This window comes from Anarrhichthys ocellatus, unplaced genomic scaffold (genome assembly GCF_004355925.1).
Source record: "Anarrhichthys ocellatus isolate YVR2014 unplaced genomic scaffold, GSC_Weel_1.0 scaffold18, whole genome shotgun sequence".
In the NCBI taxonomy this organism is placed as follows: Eukaryota; Metazoa; Chordata; class Actinopteri; order Perciformes; family Anarhichadidae; genus Anarrhichthys; species Anarrhichthys ocellatus.
In genome coordinates, this window is record NW_022280048.1 from 4647979 (window position 1) to 4663305 (window position 15327).

Consider the following 15327-nt stretch of genomic DNA (forward strand, 5'->3'; position numbering starts at 1 on the left):
ATATATATATATATATATATATATATATATATGGCTACTACACTGTTAAATTGATGTATATAGAGTTACTTTAAACTTAAAGCTGAGAGTCATAAATGTATCCCTGTAGGAAAAGATGATGGGGGAAAATTTATTTAAAAAAAATGTACTTTATGGGGTTGCATTCTCTCTGAAGCATGATTTTTACATTCTCTCTCTTGTGTTTCAGTTAAGTAGTTGGTGATCTTTGACCGCCTACAAAGCAGCCATGTCGTCGACATCCCAAAAACATAAAGACTTTGTGGCCGAGCCCATGGGGGAGAAGCCTGTGGGGGCCCTTGCAGGCATCGGAGACGCCCTTGGCGGAAGACTGGAGGAGAAGGGTTTTGATAAGGTAATGCAGATCTGATTTCTTTGCCTTTTTATGTAATATAAAATTATTTACCACAAATCAAATGCACTGTCTCCAGAGGGTGCTTATCGGTGCGGCAACATTGGTATTCTCACAGTAACTGTATTTGGGTCTTGAAATCAGTTCAGAAAAATAATGAATGTAAACAAGAAATGCAGCAGATTATGAAATTCGGTCATATTAGTTAAGTCATTATTTTCAGATCTGCTATAATAGCGCTTCTCTATCGAAGTAACACGAGAATTCAAGGTCGTGTAATGTTGTCAATTCAAGTAACATAGAATTGTTGTTTAAAAGCAGCTGTTACAGTGTTTGAGTATGAACCAGTGTATGGTTGTGTTAACACCGTAGACAGGTTATCAAACTCGCAGTACGGTTGAACTCAAATCAAGCTGAACTTGATTAACAAGCTCTTCGGCGGTCTCAGGACAATGGCTTAATCTTAAAATAAACAGCAAATGATGGAGCTTGCACTGAATTCTATAAGGTGGGATAAAAGTATCCTAATTCTTTTGTTGTTTTATTTTTTCCTGTTATCCAGTAGGCTACCACAGACCTGTGTGGGTATCATTTAGACATTTTTTACTTTTCTTTGTGTGTGAATAGACCTGCTTAAGATCTATTCTCATTGTACTGTAAGTTGTGTCCAGCCATCCCTTCTCTACATAACAATGTCATTACTTTTCAAGTTGCGATCCAGCATCGGCTTCTTGACAAACAGGGCCGTCAATGTGGGGAACCCTGTGACGCATGCATTCCCGTCTTGATTAGGTTCTCTGTTGTGTGTTCATCTCTCCCTTTCGCAGGCGTACGTCGTCCTCGGCCAGTTTCTTGTGCTCAAGAAAGACGAGGAGCTTTTCCGGGATTGGCTGAAGGACACTTGCAGAGCAAATGTGAAACAACAAGGTGACTGCTATGGCTGCCTTAAAGAATGGTGTGATGCCTTCTTATAAAGCATGCGGCCATTGTTTTCTACTTCTGAAGTCCAAACTGTACATTGCCTCTTCAGTGATCTTGATTCAATTCAGCTACACCGCATATATGAACTGACACTCTTCACACGAACGAGGTTCAGTTTATTTATTTTGAACTTCTTCTTCACATTTTCAGTGTATTTCTGAAATCCTTTGACCCCCCCCCCTAAACAGATTTCACACATGCCCTCCTCATGGTCTATCACTAGTGGGTCTAGACTAATACTGGCTCACTCTTTCTTCAAGTTGGCTGGAGAATCACAACAGCGGGACAATTCTATCTCTGTCACCTACTCACCGTCAGTAGATCTTCTAATGGCAGTCTTTTAAAGTTTTTATAGTAAAAGCACGGGTGTAACTAATAACAATAATGGTGGCTCCTGTCCATTTACGTCGACCAGTAAGTCGTGCCACTGAGCCAGCATGCCCATTAGGACTGTGACACAGGGACACTATATGTAACGCTGGGTTCAGAGGCGCTTCAGGCTGAAACTGTCCTGTTTGCGTTTTTTTGGGGAAAAAGCTGCTCATGTGCATAATATTCAATTTGTCTGAGACCATTGAAATACTGCATGTACTTTCTGTTAAAGGTTGAATTTTAAATGTATAGTTCATCCATTGTTGGTCATGTACTGGGAATTTCAATGTCTTAAGCCAAACATGGCTACTTTGTTCTCACACTTGTCTTTCTGTGTGAAGTAGTGATTTACCAGAAGAATCCAGACTAATGTTCTTACTCGCCTTCGTGCCCCGATTGCCTGTTTTTAAAGCCATTGGAAAGTTGTAAGCTGTCTTGTTTTAAATAGTTCATCGTAACACAGTTCAGCATCACCAACAATGTTTAAAGGATTTCTTGAAGAGGTGGATTGTCTGTTTGAAGTATCTTGCAGAATATGTGACAAACGGAAGCTAAACCTATGTGACACTGGTCTAAACAAAGATGTACTTTTTTTTATTTTATTACACAAACTTTTAACATTTGATCCTGCATATGAAGAAGCAGCATGGCCAGACCCCCTCCTATGGTCTGCTCAGCGCTTGTTTGAACCTAATTGAAAAGTATATAAATAAAGATGGAGATTCAACAAACTCAAACACTGTCAAAAACGTGTCAGTCTATTGCTGAGGAGCCGGCTGTGGTATATGTCGACCAAGACGGAGGATACCGCTAAAGCACTTGGTACCTGCCGGAAGGTAAACGTACAACATTAACAGTTAAGAAGCTACGTCGTTGATATGCTGTAGTGTATGTTAGAATGTATTTAAAGCTTCAGTAGAACATAAGACCTCATTTCTGTTTCAAATCAAAACCCCAACAAGAGAGAGACTAACCCATCTAAACAAAGGGAATCTACTGATCTCAGTGTCCGGTGGCTTCAAATGGCGTAAGAAGCACAAGTAGTATGTATTTTGTCACACCATCAAGCCTGATTTAGGTCAGGTCTTTATATCTGATCTTTCTAAACATGAGATTCCTTAACGCACGCCAGTATATGCGTTCCATTCAGTCCAGTGAGCTATAACCTGCAGTAGTGCACGTCCAGACTGTGTCACAGCACCAGCTGTTAGAGGATGTAACCGTTGTGTAGCAGCTTTTTGTTAACCTCTCGGTGATGTGTTTCTATTTGACTTGTGTAAACTCTTTGGTTTTTATATTGCTCTCATCATTAAAGATATATAAAAGACAAGCATCAGATTTGGAAACATGTATTTATTTTTCTTCCGACATGTCCATTTAAATTATTCAATTTTTATCAAATAAAATCACAAATGAGGGCAAATCTTTGATAACCGGAGGTTTTATTTCACTACATGATGTTCCATGATCTCTCTTTCACCAAAACTCCAAATTTAGACATTTGTAGGATATTGACAACACATTGGTTGATTGTTTTTAACCGGTCCAGAGCAGAGGATGCCATGGAGCTCATGACACGAGACGCCCCAGGGAACTCCAAATGAGAGATTTATTTTATTATTTTTGTGTGGATCTGATTGGACAGAACTAAAGCACTGCCTGTACTGTAGATGGAGGAATAACCACAGAGAAAGTGACACCTTTTAAATGAAAAAGTCATTCACATGAACGAGCAGAGACATGAGACTGAAGGACCCCTCTGCTCTGGAGAACCTCAGACCCGATGACGCACGCCATTCTTTAAAAGCACGTTTTGCCGCAAAGAAATATGAAACTGTTCATGTCAATGAAAGATCTGACTGCTTTAATGGCATGGATTAAATGTCCATAACCCCTGGAATGTTGATTTTTTTTTGGGGGGGGTGCAATTGAACTATAAAATCTTGATTTGACAGTGATCAGATGCTCAGAATCATTGCCTACCTTTCACAGTAGCACCTATGCATACACATACACACCCACGCTACAGCAACAGCATAGAAATGAGCAAACTGCTAAAATCTTAGTAAAACCTCGAACTACATTGAATCGATGATCATACTCGGGTCATAAACAGCTGTTGTCCTAAATGGCCAAAACAGGAAAGTGGATGAGGAATACAAAACATGTTGACGACAGATGGGACGTAGCTCTGAAGACCTCCACCTGTAAGTAAAGCACGTCTAATCTGAAGAAGTGTTATTACCTCCTCCTACAAGTAACCAAGTACTTCCCCACCTATAGGCTTGTCTTTTTTTTTTCTTTCTTCTCACTTGCTAGATCTCAAATGTATAGTTTATGAGGAGAGCTGACCACCCTGACCTATCAGAGCAGCATCTGAGACATGTAGCACCACCACAATCCAAAGACCGAGTGTGGGAATGTAGCCTCCCAGTTAAACGAGTCTAATGCTGCAGAATCCATACGAGTCTGTTCCCATTAAGACACTCGATGCCCACACTGTCTTCTTTCTGGCAGTTACCTGTAATACCAATGAGCATGAAATGTGTTGAACATTTAACAGATGATAGCTGTTTCTTAAATTTATTTTCCTCAGACTTCCAGTCTTGTTTTTCATAATGAAAACTCTGACTCTTTTCTGATTGCTTTCGAGTTATGTTTCACATATCATATATCTTTTTTTGTGTTTTTTTTCTTCTTCTTCCCCTCTAACATTGAGACGGGCGTCAGCAGTTAAAGAATTTAGTTTGAGACATTTTGTAGTTGATTATGTGTACTGTACATCGGCAGCTTTTATGCAAGGTTACTATAGTACATTGATGTCTTATTCAGATCAGAAGTACTTGTACACACTGTACATACATGTACATACTGTACAGTTGTACTGTCAATCACAACAATCCCTGATTGGTCTCAAAGAAGAGCGCAGAAGAATTTCTTCTCCCTGTAAGGGTTCTCTGAGGTGGGCACGGGGGTGATGAGCGGGTCGTCGCAGGAGTGTGCGTCGCAGTACGCCATCAGGTCGGCGGCTGCCTTTGATACCTGGAGATGAGGATGCTCAGATTCAGGGCGGGTTATGAACATGAATACATTATTATTTTTGTTAATACAGTATGTTTGTCATACAGATTTGGCAGAGTTCATAAGAAAGATCTGTTTTAAAACCCTCATGAAGATCAGTGGTGTCTTGTAATCTCCCAGTTTTCATTTTATCCCCATCTTTTGTTTCTGTCTGAGGTCCACGCATGTCATTATATACAGTGTGTAGTAATAATATCTTAGAGTAATGACACCATTTACAACCCCTCACCACATCATTTCACAGTCTTGGCTTTAAAGCTTTGGTCTGAATGTTGTAGTGTCTTTCATTGACGACTCAGATTTGGCTAATGCAGATTAAACGAGTCAGAACCTCAAATTAATTGTATCAAACGTTTCTCTACCAAAGCTGCAAGAAGTTGAGAATTTTCTGATGTGTGGACTAGAAAATGCAAATGGATATACTACTATAAATACTACTAAACAGGATGAGGGAGTGAAATATCGATTAGTTTGAAGAAAACCGGATGTTTGCAGTTACAAAGGTATCACAGTACAGCAGAGAACACAGGCGTAATCCAGCATGAGCACAAACATAGGCAATGAAACAATACAGAATCAATAACAGTAGAGTTTGAGTGGAACATATGGGCATCAGTACACAACTAATTACATTTACTTAGAATTTTAGCAGTTTTTAGAAAATAGAAGTTTACGAAGAAAGCCTCAAGTGTTGCTTTATACATTTACAGTACATCTAGAAGTTTTAAAGGTCCATGTTAATTGCTCAATATGTACTGGGTCTTGCAACGTCTTGGAGTAAAGAGGAGGAAGCACGTCTTCCTCACTGCAAAAGATGCTTCATCGTTGTTATTTTTCACATCTGAATCTAAAGCTTTTCTTACCTTTATCCTGCAAAAACTAGCCTCTATCTTCAGCTGCTCCACCAGCTTCCTGGCTTGGCCGACACTCATGCCGCTGTTCACTGGGGTGTCTCCTTTCATCCTGGCCACAAACACAGCAACAGTTGAGCTTCATGGATGGAAATACCTTCTGTAAATCTTTGCATTTGTTTGTTGAAGTGTTGGAATAAGTAGTTCTCCTCTAGCCCTGCTTCTCCAGGAATGATTGATCCATCTATCCTAAATACTATTCGTCACTTTGACTATAATATGTCCTATTCACACACAGAGGGTTATTGATTGCAAAGTTAGCTTTTCATTATGAATGTAGGTGGTTGATCAAATTAAGTACATGTGATAACTAAGATCTTTAAGATAAATACAACGTACAATACTACGTCATATAATAAAAGCTATAGTATGATATTCATTGCTTGTTTATATATCTTGGCAGCCTTGGCTGCAGAGCAAGCAAGATAGCATGAAACAAGTCAGTCCCCAGCAATAGAATAGTATAAATATCGGTCAACGTTGTGTCGTAAAATTGGCACATCTGATACACCGTTTCATCTTATAGTGCAACAAAAGCATATAGTACATTCTATCAAATGCAAAAGAAACATGTTAGCTGGGCCAAATGGTCAGATTTATTCAGCATGGCCAACAGATTCTCCCACTAACCACACATCAAATGAAATGAAATGAAATAAGCACATAGACATTTATGAAATTATGAATAAATGTGCAAATGACACAGATGAAAAAGGAATCAAGTAGGATGGATTGTCAACAGGAGGGGAAAAAGCAGAGCAGCAAAGGAGCGAATCTATTTGAACCATTCTGGACCTTTCTCCATTGTCTTTTTTTCCTTCCATCTCCATCCACCCCCTTTTCTCCTTACCCGTACTGTAGTCCTCTTCAGGTGCAATCTTCCCCCCTCTTCTCTCTCTTTTTCCTCCCTTTTTCTGCCTCTCTGTGACCCTCTGTAAGATTACGTTTGGTGGTATCAGTGTAGCCGGACCCCACCCCTCACTGACAACAGCCTGGATGGTACCCTGCTCTATACAGCCCAGTGCACTGCAATCCATCCACAATGAGCACTAGGTTTGTGGTGGATGGATAGGATCACCCCCTCGGCAGTAAGTGGTACCTGCCAGACAGAGGGAGGGGGGGAAACCATTAGTAAGAGTTTTATTATGAGGGCGGATCGTACCATATCTGTGCAGAGGAAATTGGGGCCAACTGATATCTCTCAAGTTTCAATCTCTCAGAGGGAATATGGTGGTCTCTACGGTGTGTGGTTTTGTTTTTAGTGCTAAAATATTCTATAAAGCTTGGGATGTGAACTCAAGTGGCCTGACTCATTATGTGTCTCTGCCTTTTGTGATGCCCTCCCTCTCATCTGTTGCTATGGGGACTGCTGCAGTTTGGTTTAGTGGTTTACATCACTGTCAAAACTGTGAAAATCGTGCGGGTATTCACTGTGTATGTGATAGCCTACAGATGAGAAGAATACCTGATTTCCTGAATGCTTTAATAACACAAAGAAAATTAATTGTCTTTGAGGGTAAAAGCAGAGGCGATGTATTGTCGTCAGCGACTCTTATGACGCTCTCAGACCAAAGACCCTGTAGAGGAGGGAGCTGCATGAGCATTACGCCACAACAACTCTGTCTAGGTCGTAACGCTATTTGAGTGAATGTAAATCATTTGTATGTGTGTAACTGTTAAATAGAGATTGTTTTTACAAAAGTACATCGCACTTATTGTGATATCTACATCGTGGAGATTCAGAGGATACTCTAGCAACTGAAGTCTCGAAAACTGTAAGACGCCATCTTTGCTAGGCTGGCGTTTCCTTAATGGCGCTAGGAGCATGTCCCTTGCTTGTGTTTTTTCGATGGTGACCTCTCTCTAAATTGTACTATCTCTGAGAGCGAGGAGGCAGTTTCTCGTTCTTGCTTGTTTGACCTTAGTGCTTGCCGTCGTACAGTTGTGGCTTTCTATTTAGTGGTGGGTTTTATTGAGAACATTTTACAAACTTTTACAAATCAAGCAACGTTTTTTGCTTTATTTTCATTTTGAGGAATTTAACATAATCTTATAATAAATACAGTTATAGTAATGTGACAAGAAGAGTTTATTAAAATCACGACGAGGTGAATCCAGTAAACACATCTGAATTATAGATAAACCTTATTATTTTCTTTCTTTCATTTCTTTTCTTTCTTTTTCACTTTTTTTGTGGATGTAGCTGATTTCAACACAGTTTAGCAGTTCCTAATAGTGCTATCCAGTAATACTGTTTGTTACAGATTGATTGTAACTCCTGTGAATTTCACTAAAAGATGAAAACATGTAATTTATTCGTGCAAATTAAAAAAAATGAACTTTTCCAGCATGATGTAAACATCAGAGAGCAAAGAGCTGCACACACACACACACACACACACACACACACACACACACACACACACACACACACACACACACACACACACACACACACTGTCCATACTCCGCTTGATCTCAACATGTTTGCTTTTTATTGTGTTGAACTGACCAATTTCAATCTTGATTACCTTGCCAGTGACTGCAGATGAACTTCATGATGGCAGAGTGAACAGCAGTATATATGGACTTATAAACTGCGGCTGCAGTTTGAGGACTCCATCTGCTGGATGGTGCTGGCAGGTTTGACGCCATCACTGATCTGCGAAGATCACATTCACAACACGGCTGCTCCCTTATGGACCAGCTGGGAGATATGGGAACCCCCAGCTTCTTTTAAGAGACTTACATTTTTTCTTTTTCCAGAACTGTCAACCATTTTAACTGTGACAACAGAGCAAACTCTATCATGAAGAGGACCTTAAGATGCAGTTGAAAGCTCCAGTAAAAACTACTAAGTGGACCTTGAGTTAGATTTTCTTTCTGTCAAACTCGTGACATGTCATTATATATCATTACAGATATGCTGTATTGTGTTATTAGGCATTCATCAAATGTTTATCCACTGGTTTGTTCATTAGAGGAGATATAGTTGTTGAGAAATGCATTAATAAACACTTGAAATGAAATACTTTATTTCTGTTTACAGCTACATTATAGTTTGTTAAAAGCATTTACTAATTGTTTATATACTGACTGTAAATGCTAAATACAGGGTAAAATACAATAAATTGATAGATTCTTATGATCTTATTTGACTGTTCTTTAGGTGAAATAGACAACGAATGTTTATTCTTTTAAAAATAATCCCATAATATTGCATGATAGCATCAATTCCAAGGGACTGAATCAATAAAATACAGGTTGAGTGCAAACATATTAAAGCCAAGACTGTTCCATATACAGTACAAAGCTGTGTCAAACCCAAGATGGTTCTCGCCAAGGTAATTCTGTTTCTTGTGTTTTTCCGGTAATCCTGCCACCTAGTCCCTTGTTTTATCAGCAGACATTTGAAATGAATTGCATTTCTGTTTAACTAGCATGGGATGCCAATATGTATTACTAAATATATATTACTATAAAAGTAAATACAACTGGAGATACATTTTGAGCACCTGGGTTATGAACCATTATCAAAGTATCATCGGTGCAACTTGGTTCCAAGCGTTCTACCTCAACATGAAAAAGTCCTTTTTTCAAAGCATCCTGTTCTTGACACCTGCTAATCATCACTTGAGATTTGCTCCAGAAGAAGGTACGGTTCCCTTGAGTCACATGGGATTCATACTTGATGACCTTCCTTAAATGTTCTGTAAATTGAACTATCTTGTATCATTGTCTGCTCTTTCTGTAAACCAAGTTACTGTTAATAATTAGATTTCACTATGCACCTTAAAATTGGTTATTGATACATTAGTGAAACTTCTTAAGACACATCATTTCAGATGATTATGAATATGTTTTATTAGTCATTCATTTGTTTTTAGTACATTGTGGATGCTTGATAGATAGATTATAGTTGTTGACATTATTAATAGCCAATTTAAAAATATCTTTATTTCTGCATACAACTAGGCTACAGTGTGTTATAAACCTTTATATACTGCTGTATTGTTATGACTTGCAGAACGGTAAATGCTCTCCATCCGTACATAGTATCTCAGTTTCTAAATGAACTGACAGCACAGAATAATAATGATTTATCCTGTGGCTGTTTGAATAGCAGCTATCAACTGTTACGCTCTTTCAGTATTGTTTTTTTAGGCCATTTCTTTCTTCTGCTAAGCAGGTTGATCTACTGCAGCAATTTGTAAACTGGTTTCAGGGAACACATGTAGTTTAAACCCACATTAATTAATTCAGCAGGGACTGCCAGAGACCAGTTTTAATCCTTGCGATTCATTTTTTTGGTCCTGTCCTGGCACACGCTCTGAGAAACAGTGGCAGCAGGTACAAATCAGGACGTGACTGTAAGGCCCGTGTCTGAAACACTCCCCAGATGGTCCACGAGACCTCCTGTTTCATCTCTGCAGGTTATGGTCTGGTGTGATTAGTGTGGGTGCATGTCATCCAGCAAATAAGTCATTTCATAATTTGCTGCCGTGATGACAATAATGTCACGGTTAAAAGTGTAAATAGTAAAACAAATGAGCTATGGAACCCTCTTTATTATATTGGTAAAAGAAAAGTCAACTCTACATGTCTTTCCAAAATAAGAGTGCAAAATGCTTTAAACATCAATCCAGCAATGTTTTCAACAAAAAAAACTGTTTGAATTATTAACTCACTTGTATGTTTAATTATCTATTATGCAATAAATATTACAATTAATTAACACTTAGAGCATTTCTTTTTCCTTAATTAATAATCCTAATTAAGTTGACGTTAATTACTGTCATGGCACACTGGAGACCTCAAAGCTCAGAAACAGCCTCACTTCATTTCTCACTGACTTGATTCAAAAAAGAAAAGCTTTATTCTGTGACGCAAATACAAATCTAAACATTTTGGTAAATTTGACAGATTCTAGTGACTAGAAAGTTTGATTTGTCTCGTACAGTAAATGGAGGATGAGACCCCGAAGCTCTCTTGTTACCCACCTGTGTAACGCTGTCAGATTATCATTGCCCTCTCCATCAAACTGCTGCTTTAAATAAGACTTGCGTGATCCGGTTAACACGTTGGTGACATATTGATTTCAATCCATGCAGCGGATAGTGCAGTTCTCAGCCTTCGAGGTTGATGTCAATACATATTGGACTGATGTTGATTTTCATTTCAACCCATTTGGGCCATTGATTCCTTGATTGGCTTTCAGACACTGAAATGCCGGACGGGTTTCAAGCTCAATGTTAAGGTGTTGGTATTGAAGAACAAAATGCATAATGCGTATGTGTGTGACTCTGAACGTTAATGACTGACGACCAGAGGGCTTTTCACAGCTGCTGCATCTCAATATTCTCCAGAATCGAACCACAGTAAAACGTCCACTACGATAACCGATCATTCAGAAGTGGCTGATGAGCTCTCGTGTCAACGACTATGCTTTGATTGTTCAGTAAACTGATGATGACAGACACATTTCTTATAAATAAATGAAATGTAGTGAAGAAATGATTCACAGCACACGCTGTGTTAGAGATGAAAAGTGAAGGGATCACCAACGTTATTACAGTTCATCCTGAGGGGAACATGAACGTCTGTGACAAACTTTAATTGCAATCCATCCAACAGTTGTTTCATTTCACACAAAACCACAAATGTGAACCTCAGTGTGGCGCTAGAGGAAAAGTCAGGGGATCAACAAAGTATGCATTGCTAATCCTCCGAGGACCATGAATGTCGACAAAAGCGACATCGAGCGACGCCCCTAGCATGGCTAAAAATGACAGTGTGGGTCAAACAGGAAAACTGGAGATTACCACTTGCACTGGGATTTTCAAATAAGAGATTGAGGAGTCATCATGAAATACAAGTATGGTCCTCACAGTTGCATGCAGTCAGTACAGACCTGCCTCTCACTGCTCATGCTTTTTATTCACAGTAATTATTGCCAGGCAGTGAGTTTGTTTTAACCTCTCTCACTGATCGATCCGCCCCGGGTGCTCAATCACACAGCTGTGAATCCAAAACCAGCTCTTATGTCATGATGGGCAAAGCAGGTCTGGGTGGGGTGATCATCTGAATCATCAATTGCAACTGGCCGTTTGTATTGACGGCAATGTAACTGCTCAATACTTTCCAAATAGACACTCCTGACTTCATTCAAAGAGTGCTGGTGATCTGTCGGCAGAGTTAGCGCCAGCCTATCACGGTGCGTGCGTTTCATTTGGCTGTTTGAGAGTTCACCGAAGCTTTCAGTACACTCAGGAAGAAGACAACATGATTAAAAACAAAAGATTCTCAGGAATGATTATTTTCTCAGTTTTTTTTTTTAATGAAAAGAGCCAGTTCCAGTGTGTTTACTAGAAATGAACATGGAGAACAACGTCACAAACCAGCCAGCAGGTTTTGTACTGCACACTTTAGGATGCTACTACGGTCATTTTTTTTCATTTTTTTTAATCATATTCAGCTATAACCAACAAAAAAAAAGACAAGACAGCAATTAAATCACTTGATGGGAAAGCTTCAGTCATGTAATCAGAGCTGCTGCTAATCAAACATGTAAGAAATGGAAGAGAAACTTCATGTAGAGAGCACCTCCTCAAACTTCTTTATGCAGCTAGTGTTTCCATGTATTGCACAACTGTTCTGCCCGGCTGGGAGTTTGACGTCATGCCAACAAAGTATAGTCACATCTAAACCGTAATCAATTTCCACACACATCACTTTTCTTGTCCTCTACATCCTTGTGACTCCATGGGGTAGATGCTGCTGCTGACTAAATGAGGAGCTTCTAGACCTCATTCTTCTCTGGGAGGTCAAGGATGCATGGAAGGCCTGTGTATATTTGAGATAATAATCTTGACACTGGCCGACTTGCTACAGATTCTCTGAATTGTATTTCAGTATAACTCCACTTGCCGTTTTGCATATTATTTAGTGCTACACAATGATTTAAAGATGCCAGTTTTGGGGCTTTTATGTCAATATAATCAATATAATCAATATCATTTACATGTGCTGTATACCGTAGATGCTACTGGATTAAACTGTTTTTTTTGCCGCTCACACCAAAGAATTACTGTAAAAAACCGTGACAAGCAGTTTTACCTTAATGAATGCAAATCAAGTGAAAATCTTGCAACTGACACATAGGTTGTATCACAATAATGTTACTATGAGCTGTAAAATTCACTTGACAGCTGTAACGCAGCTTTTGTACATGTTTAAGATGTGTGTTAGTCTAGAAAATGAAATAAAAGTGTGTACAGCCATGCTGGTGGGCTTAAGCTCTGCTGTGCTTTGAGCTAAATGCTAATGTCAGCATCCTAACACGCCCACAGTTATAATGCCAGGATGTTGATGCTCAGCAGGTATATATTCAACATCTTGATTCAGTTTAGTTTAAATGGCATGTGATACAAATGTGCATTTTGTCAAAATTTCAGTTGCAGGAATAATGTTTTAACTCAACAGCTTTGAAACCGTTGGACCCTCGTCTTTATTCAGATAAGTGTCGCCAAATATTCCTGTGGATGGACTTTTGCTCATACACTGCAACTGAAGTTAAACATAAAACTCTGACCAAACCTAGCCAACATTTCTCACAGAATGAACACTGTTGCAAAAAAAGCAACATCACAGTTTTATTGACCACAGTGAGCGATGGCATGGGCTTTTAGAAATGCTTTCCTGCTACATTTTACATCTTTTCTTTCTGTCATGCATTTAAAGGAAGACCAACAGGACCGGCTACAGATCCTATTGTTGTGCACACAGTCACTCTGAGATTAACACACTGCACCGAGGCAGCACAATAATAAAGCCAGGATTGAATTGGAACAATGTCAGCAGGGCCTCCGTATTCAAGCCCACTTTGCAACGGTCACCTTTAGCAATATTCACCACTTTGCATCGGCTAAATGTGACGTACAAAGTAAAAGTCCTTGTGATATAGCAGCATTGTATTAGTCACAGTGCACCTCAAAGAATTATGAAGAGTATAGTCGGTACATGGAGGTAAAAACATTGTCTAGATACAAGGACCAGTTACTACAATATGAAAATATTACATTTGCTTCAGAGAAACAATCCATCATGAAAAGGAAGAGCATCACAGGTTGGATAACTTGAGTTTTTGGGTCTCTGGAGGCGGCGGGGTGAAACAGCACAGCATTACAATGATAGTCGTACCTGAAGAGTTCTTACCCCCGTTAGGAAGGGAGGAGGTGATCTGCTTTTTGTTCTTCTCATCATCATCAGTCTTATGAATCAATAGCCTTGAATTCAATATTTGGTACAGGAAATGACACAATGTTTAAAAATGAGCGATAAAGTACGAACAGGAATAATCAAGTCCCCATAAATAAGCAATGCACGGATATACGTACAATGTTCTCAACAGCTTATCATACAGACTGTAACAACTTTCCTCTTTTCAAATGCAAAACACAAACAGAAGTTGTTGTTTTTTTACACACACTGACACTCACAGAGACACTGGCCCTTCAGTTAGTATGAATTAAAGAGAAAATGTTCGTTAGCCTTCGATGCGTTTCTCCAGTACAAACGTCTGAGGTCAGCACTGACTCAACTGCACAGCAAGTCCATACAGCCTGGAATTGAATAAATTGCTTCGACAGCCATTTTGCATATAAAGTCTGTATAAAACTCAAGGAGCAATAGCAACAGGCCCTCTTCAAAGGTAAATACTACACCTACTGTGAGCTGAGCTGGAGAGACTGGAGGAGGGAACAGCATGTTTGGTTGAAGTCTCTCCAGCTGAAATAAAGGCGAGAGGTAAAAACAGGAATGCGGTATGTTGACCCACGTGTACTGAGGTCTGATAACAGTGACACTGTAGTACTGCAACGCATAGCACGGCTCAAGATCCTTATTGACGCTGCAGAGTTGGAAGATGGCATTCTGTCCAAACAGCCTTTCATACAAAACAAAGATTCATGTAAAAAAAAAAAACAACTGTAAGTACACAGTTACAGTAAGTTTGTATACCTAACACGATGAAGCAGTTTGACTGTAGAAAAATATATAGCCTATATCAAAGTCACTTTGACAGAAAATAAATCCAACAAGCAAAATTCAGGATCATTTATAAAGTCATAAATATAATGACAACACGGGAGGACCAGATTACACAAGGCTAAACCGAAGGCATTTTGGTTGTAGAAACTTGGAACAGGGTATTTTGCTAAAATCTGGAAAAGGGGCAACTGGAATTTGGTTAAAGTATTTAAGGAATTAACAACAAATACTCATAAAGCGTGTGAACTCTTAATTCAGGTGTAAACGTTTGTATTTAGTCGCGTACACTCAGATTTGGACTTGTCCGGGTGTTTATGGACCCACAAGGTAGACCTTCCCCCTTTAACCCTAATGTGTTGTCAAGTGAGTTTTAAACAGTAATATATGTGTGCTGAGTCCCTGGACTATCCTGAGTCAGACTGCACAACCATGTATTTCCTCTGTCTAAGAGAAAAGAACACAAATAAATATAATAATATAATAATTGTCCCCTCTTCCTTCACCTGAATCTTTCTGTCATAGCTGACAATTGATGATATCAAAACAATTATAATTTCATCGACA

General features: G+C 39.2%; 2 protein-coding genes across 2 annotated transcripts in view; one reads left to right on the forward strand and one right to left on the reverse strand.

Annotated features, from left to right (window-relative positions):
* banf1 (barrier to autointegration nuclear assembly factor 1) overlaps nt 1–2460 on the forward strand; it is a 4999-nt gene extending 2539 nt beyond the window's left edge. The window contains exons 2-3 of the mRNA XM_031857497.1: nt 209–373; nt 1198–2460. Coding sequence (XP_031713357.1) covers nt 248–373; nt 1198–1344 — 273 coding nt within the window. The 5' untranslated portion in view covers nt 209–247 and the 3' untranslated portion in view covers nt 1345–2460. The remainder of the gene's footprint in view (nt 1–208; nt 374–1197) is intronic.
* A 686-nt stretch (nt 2461–3146) lies between these two features.
* gng3 (guanine nucleotide binding protein (G protein), gamma 3) lies at nt 3147–6779 on the reverse strand. Its single transcript, XM_031857499.1, has 3 exons — nt 6566–6779; nt 5668–5767; nt 3147–4765 (listed from the first exon to the last, which is right to left on the reverse strand). Exons 2-3 carry the CDS (start codon nt 5764–5766, stop codon nt 4637–4639), a joined length of 228 nt encoding a protein of 75 aa, XP_031713359.1. The 5' UTR covers nt 5767; nt 6566–6779; the 3' UTR covers nt 3147–4636.
* Between the last annotated feature and the right edge of the window lie 8548 nt (nt 6780–15327).

Bases quoted from the DNA above. Each gene is read 5' to 3' on its own strand.
- gng3 (XM_031857499.1), bottom strand. From the start codon at position 5,766: ATGAAAGGAGACACCCCAGTGAACAGCGGCATGAGTGTCGGCCAAGCC. The intron at 4,766-5,667 runs GTAAGAAAAGCT...CCTCATCTCCAG, and splicing joins CTAGTTTTTGCAGGATAAAG to GTATCAAAGGCAGCCGCCGA.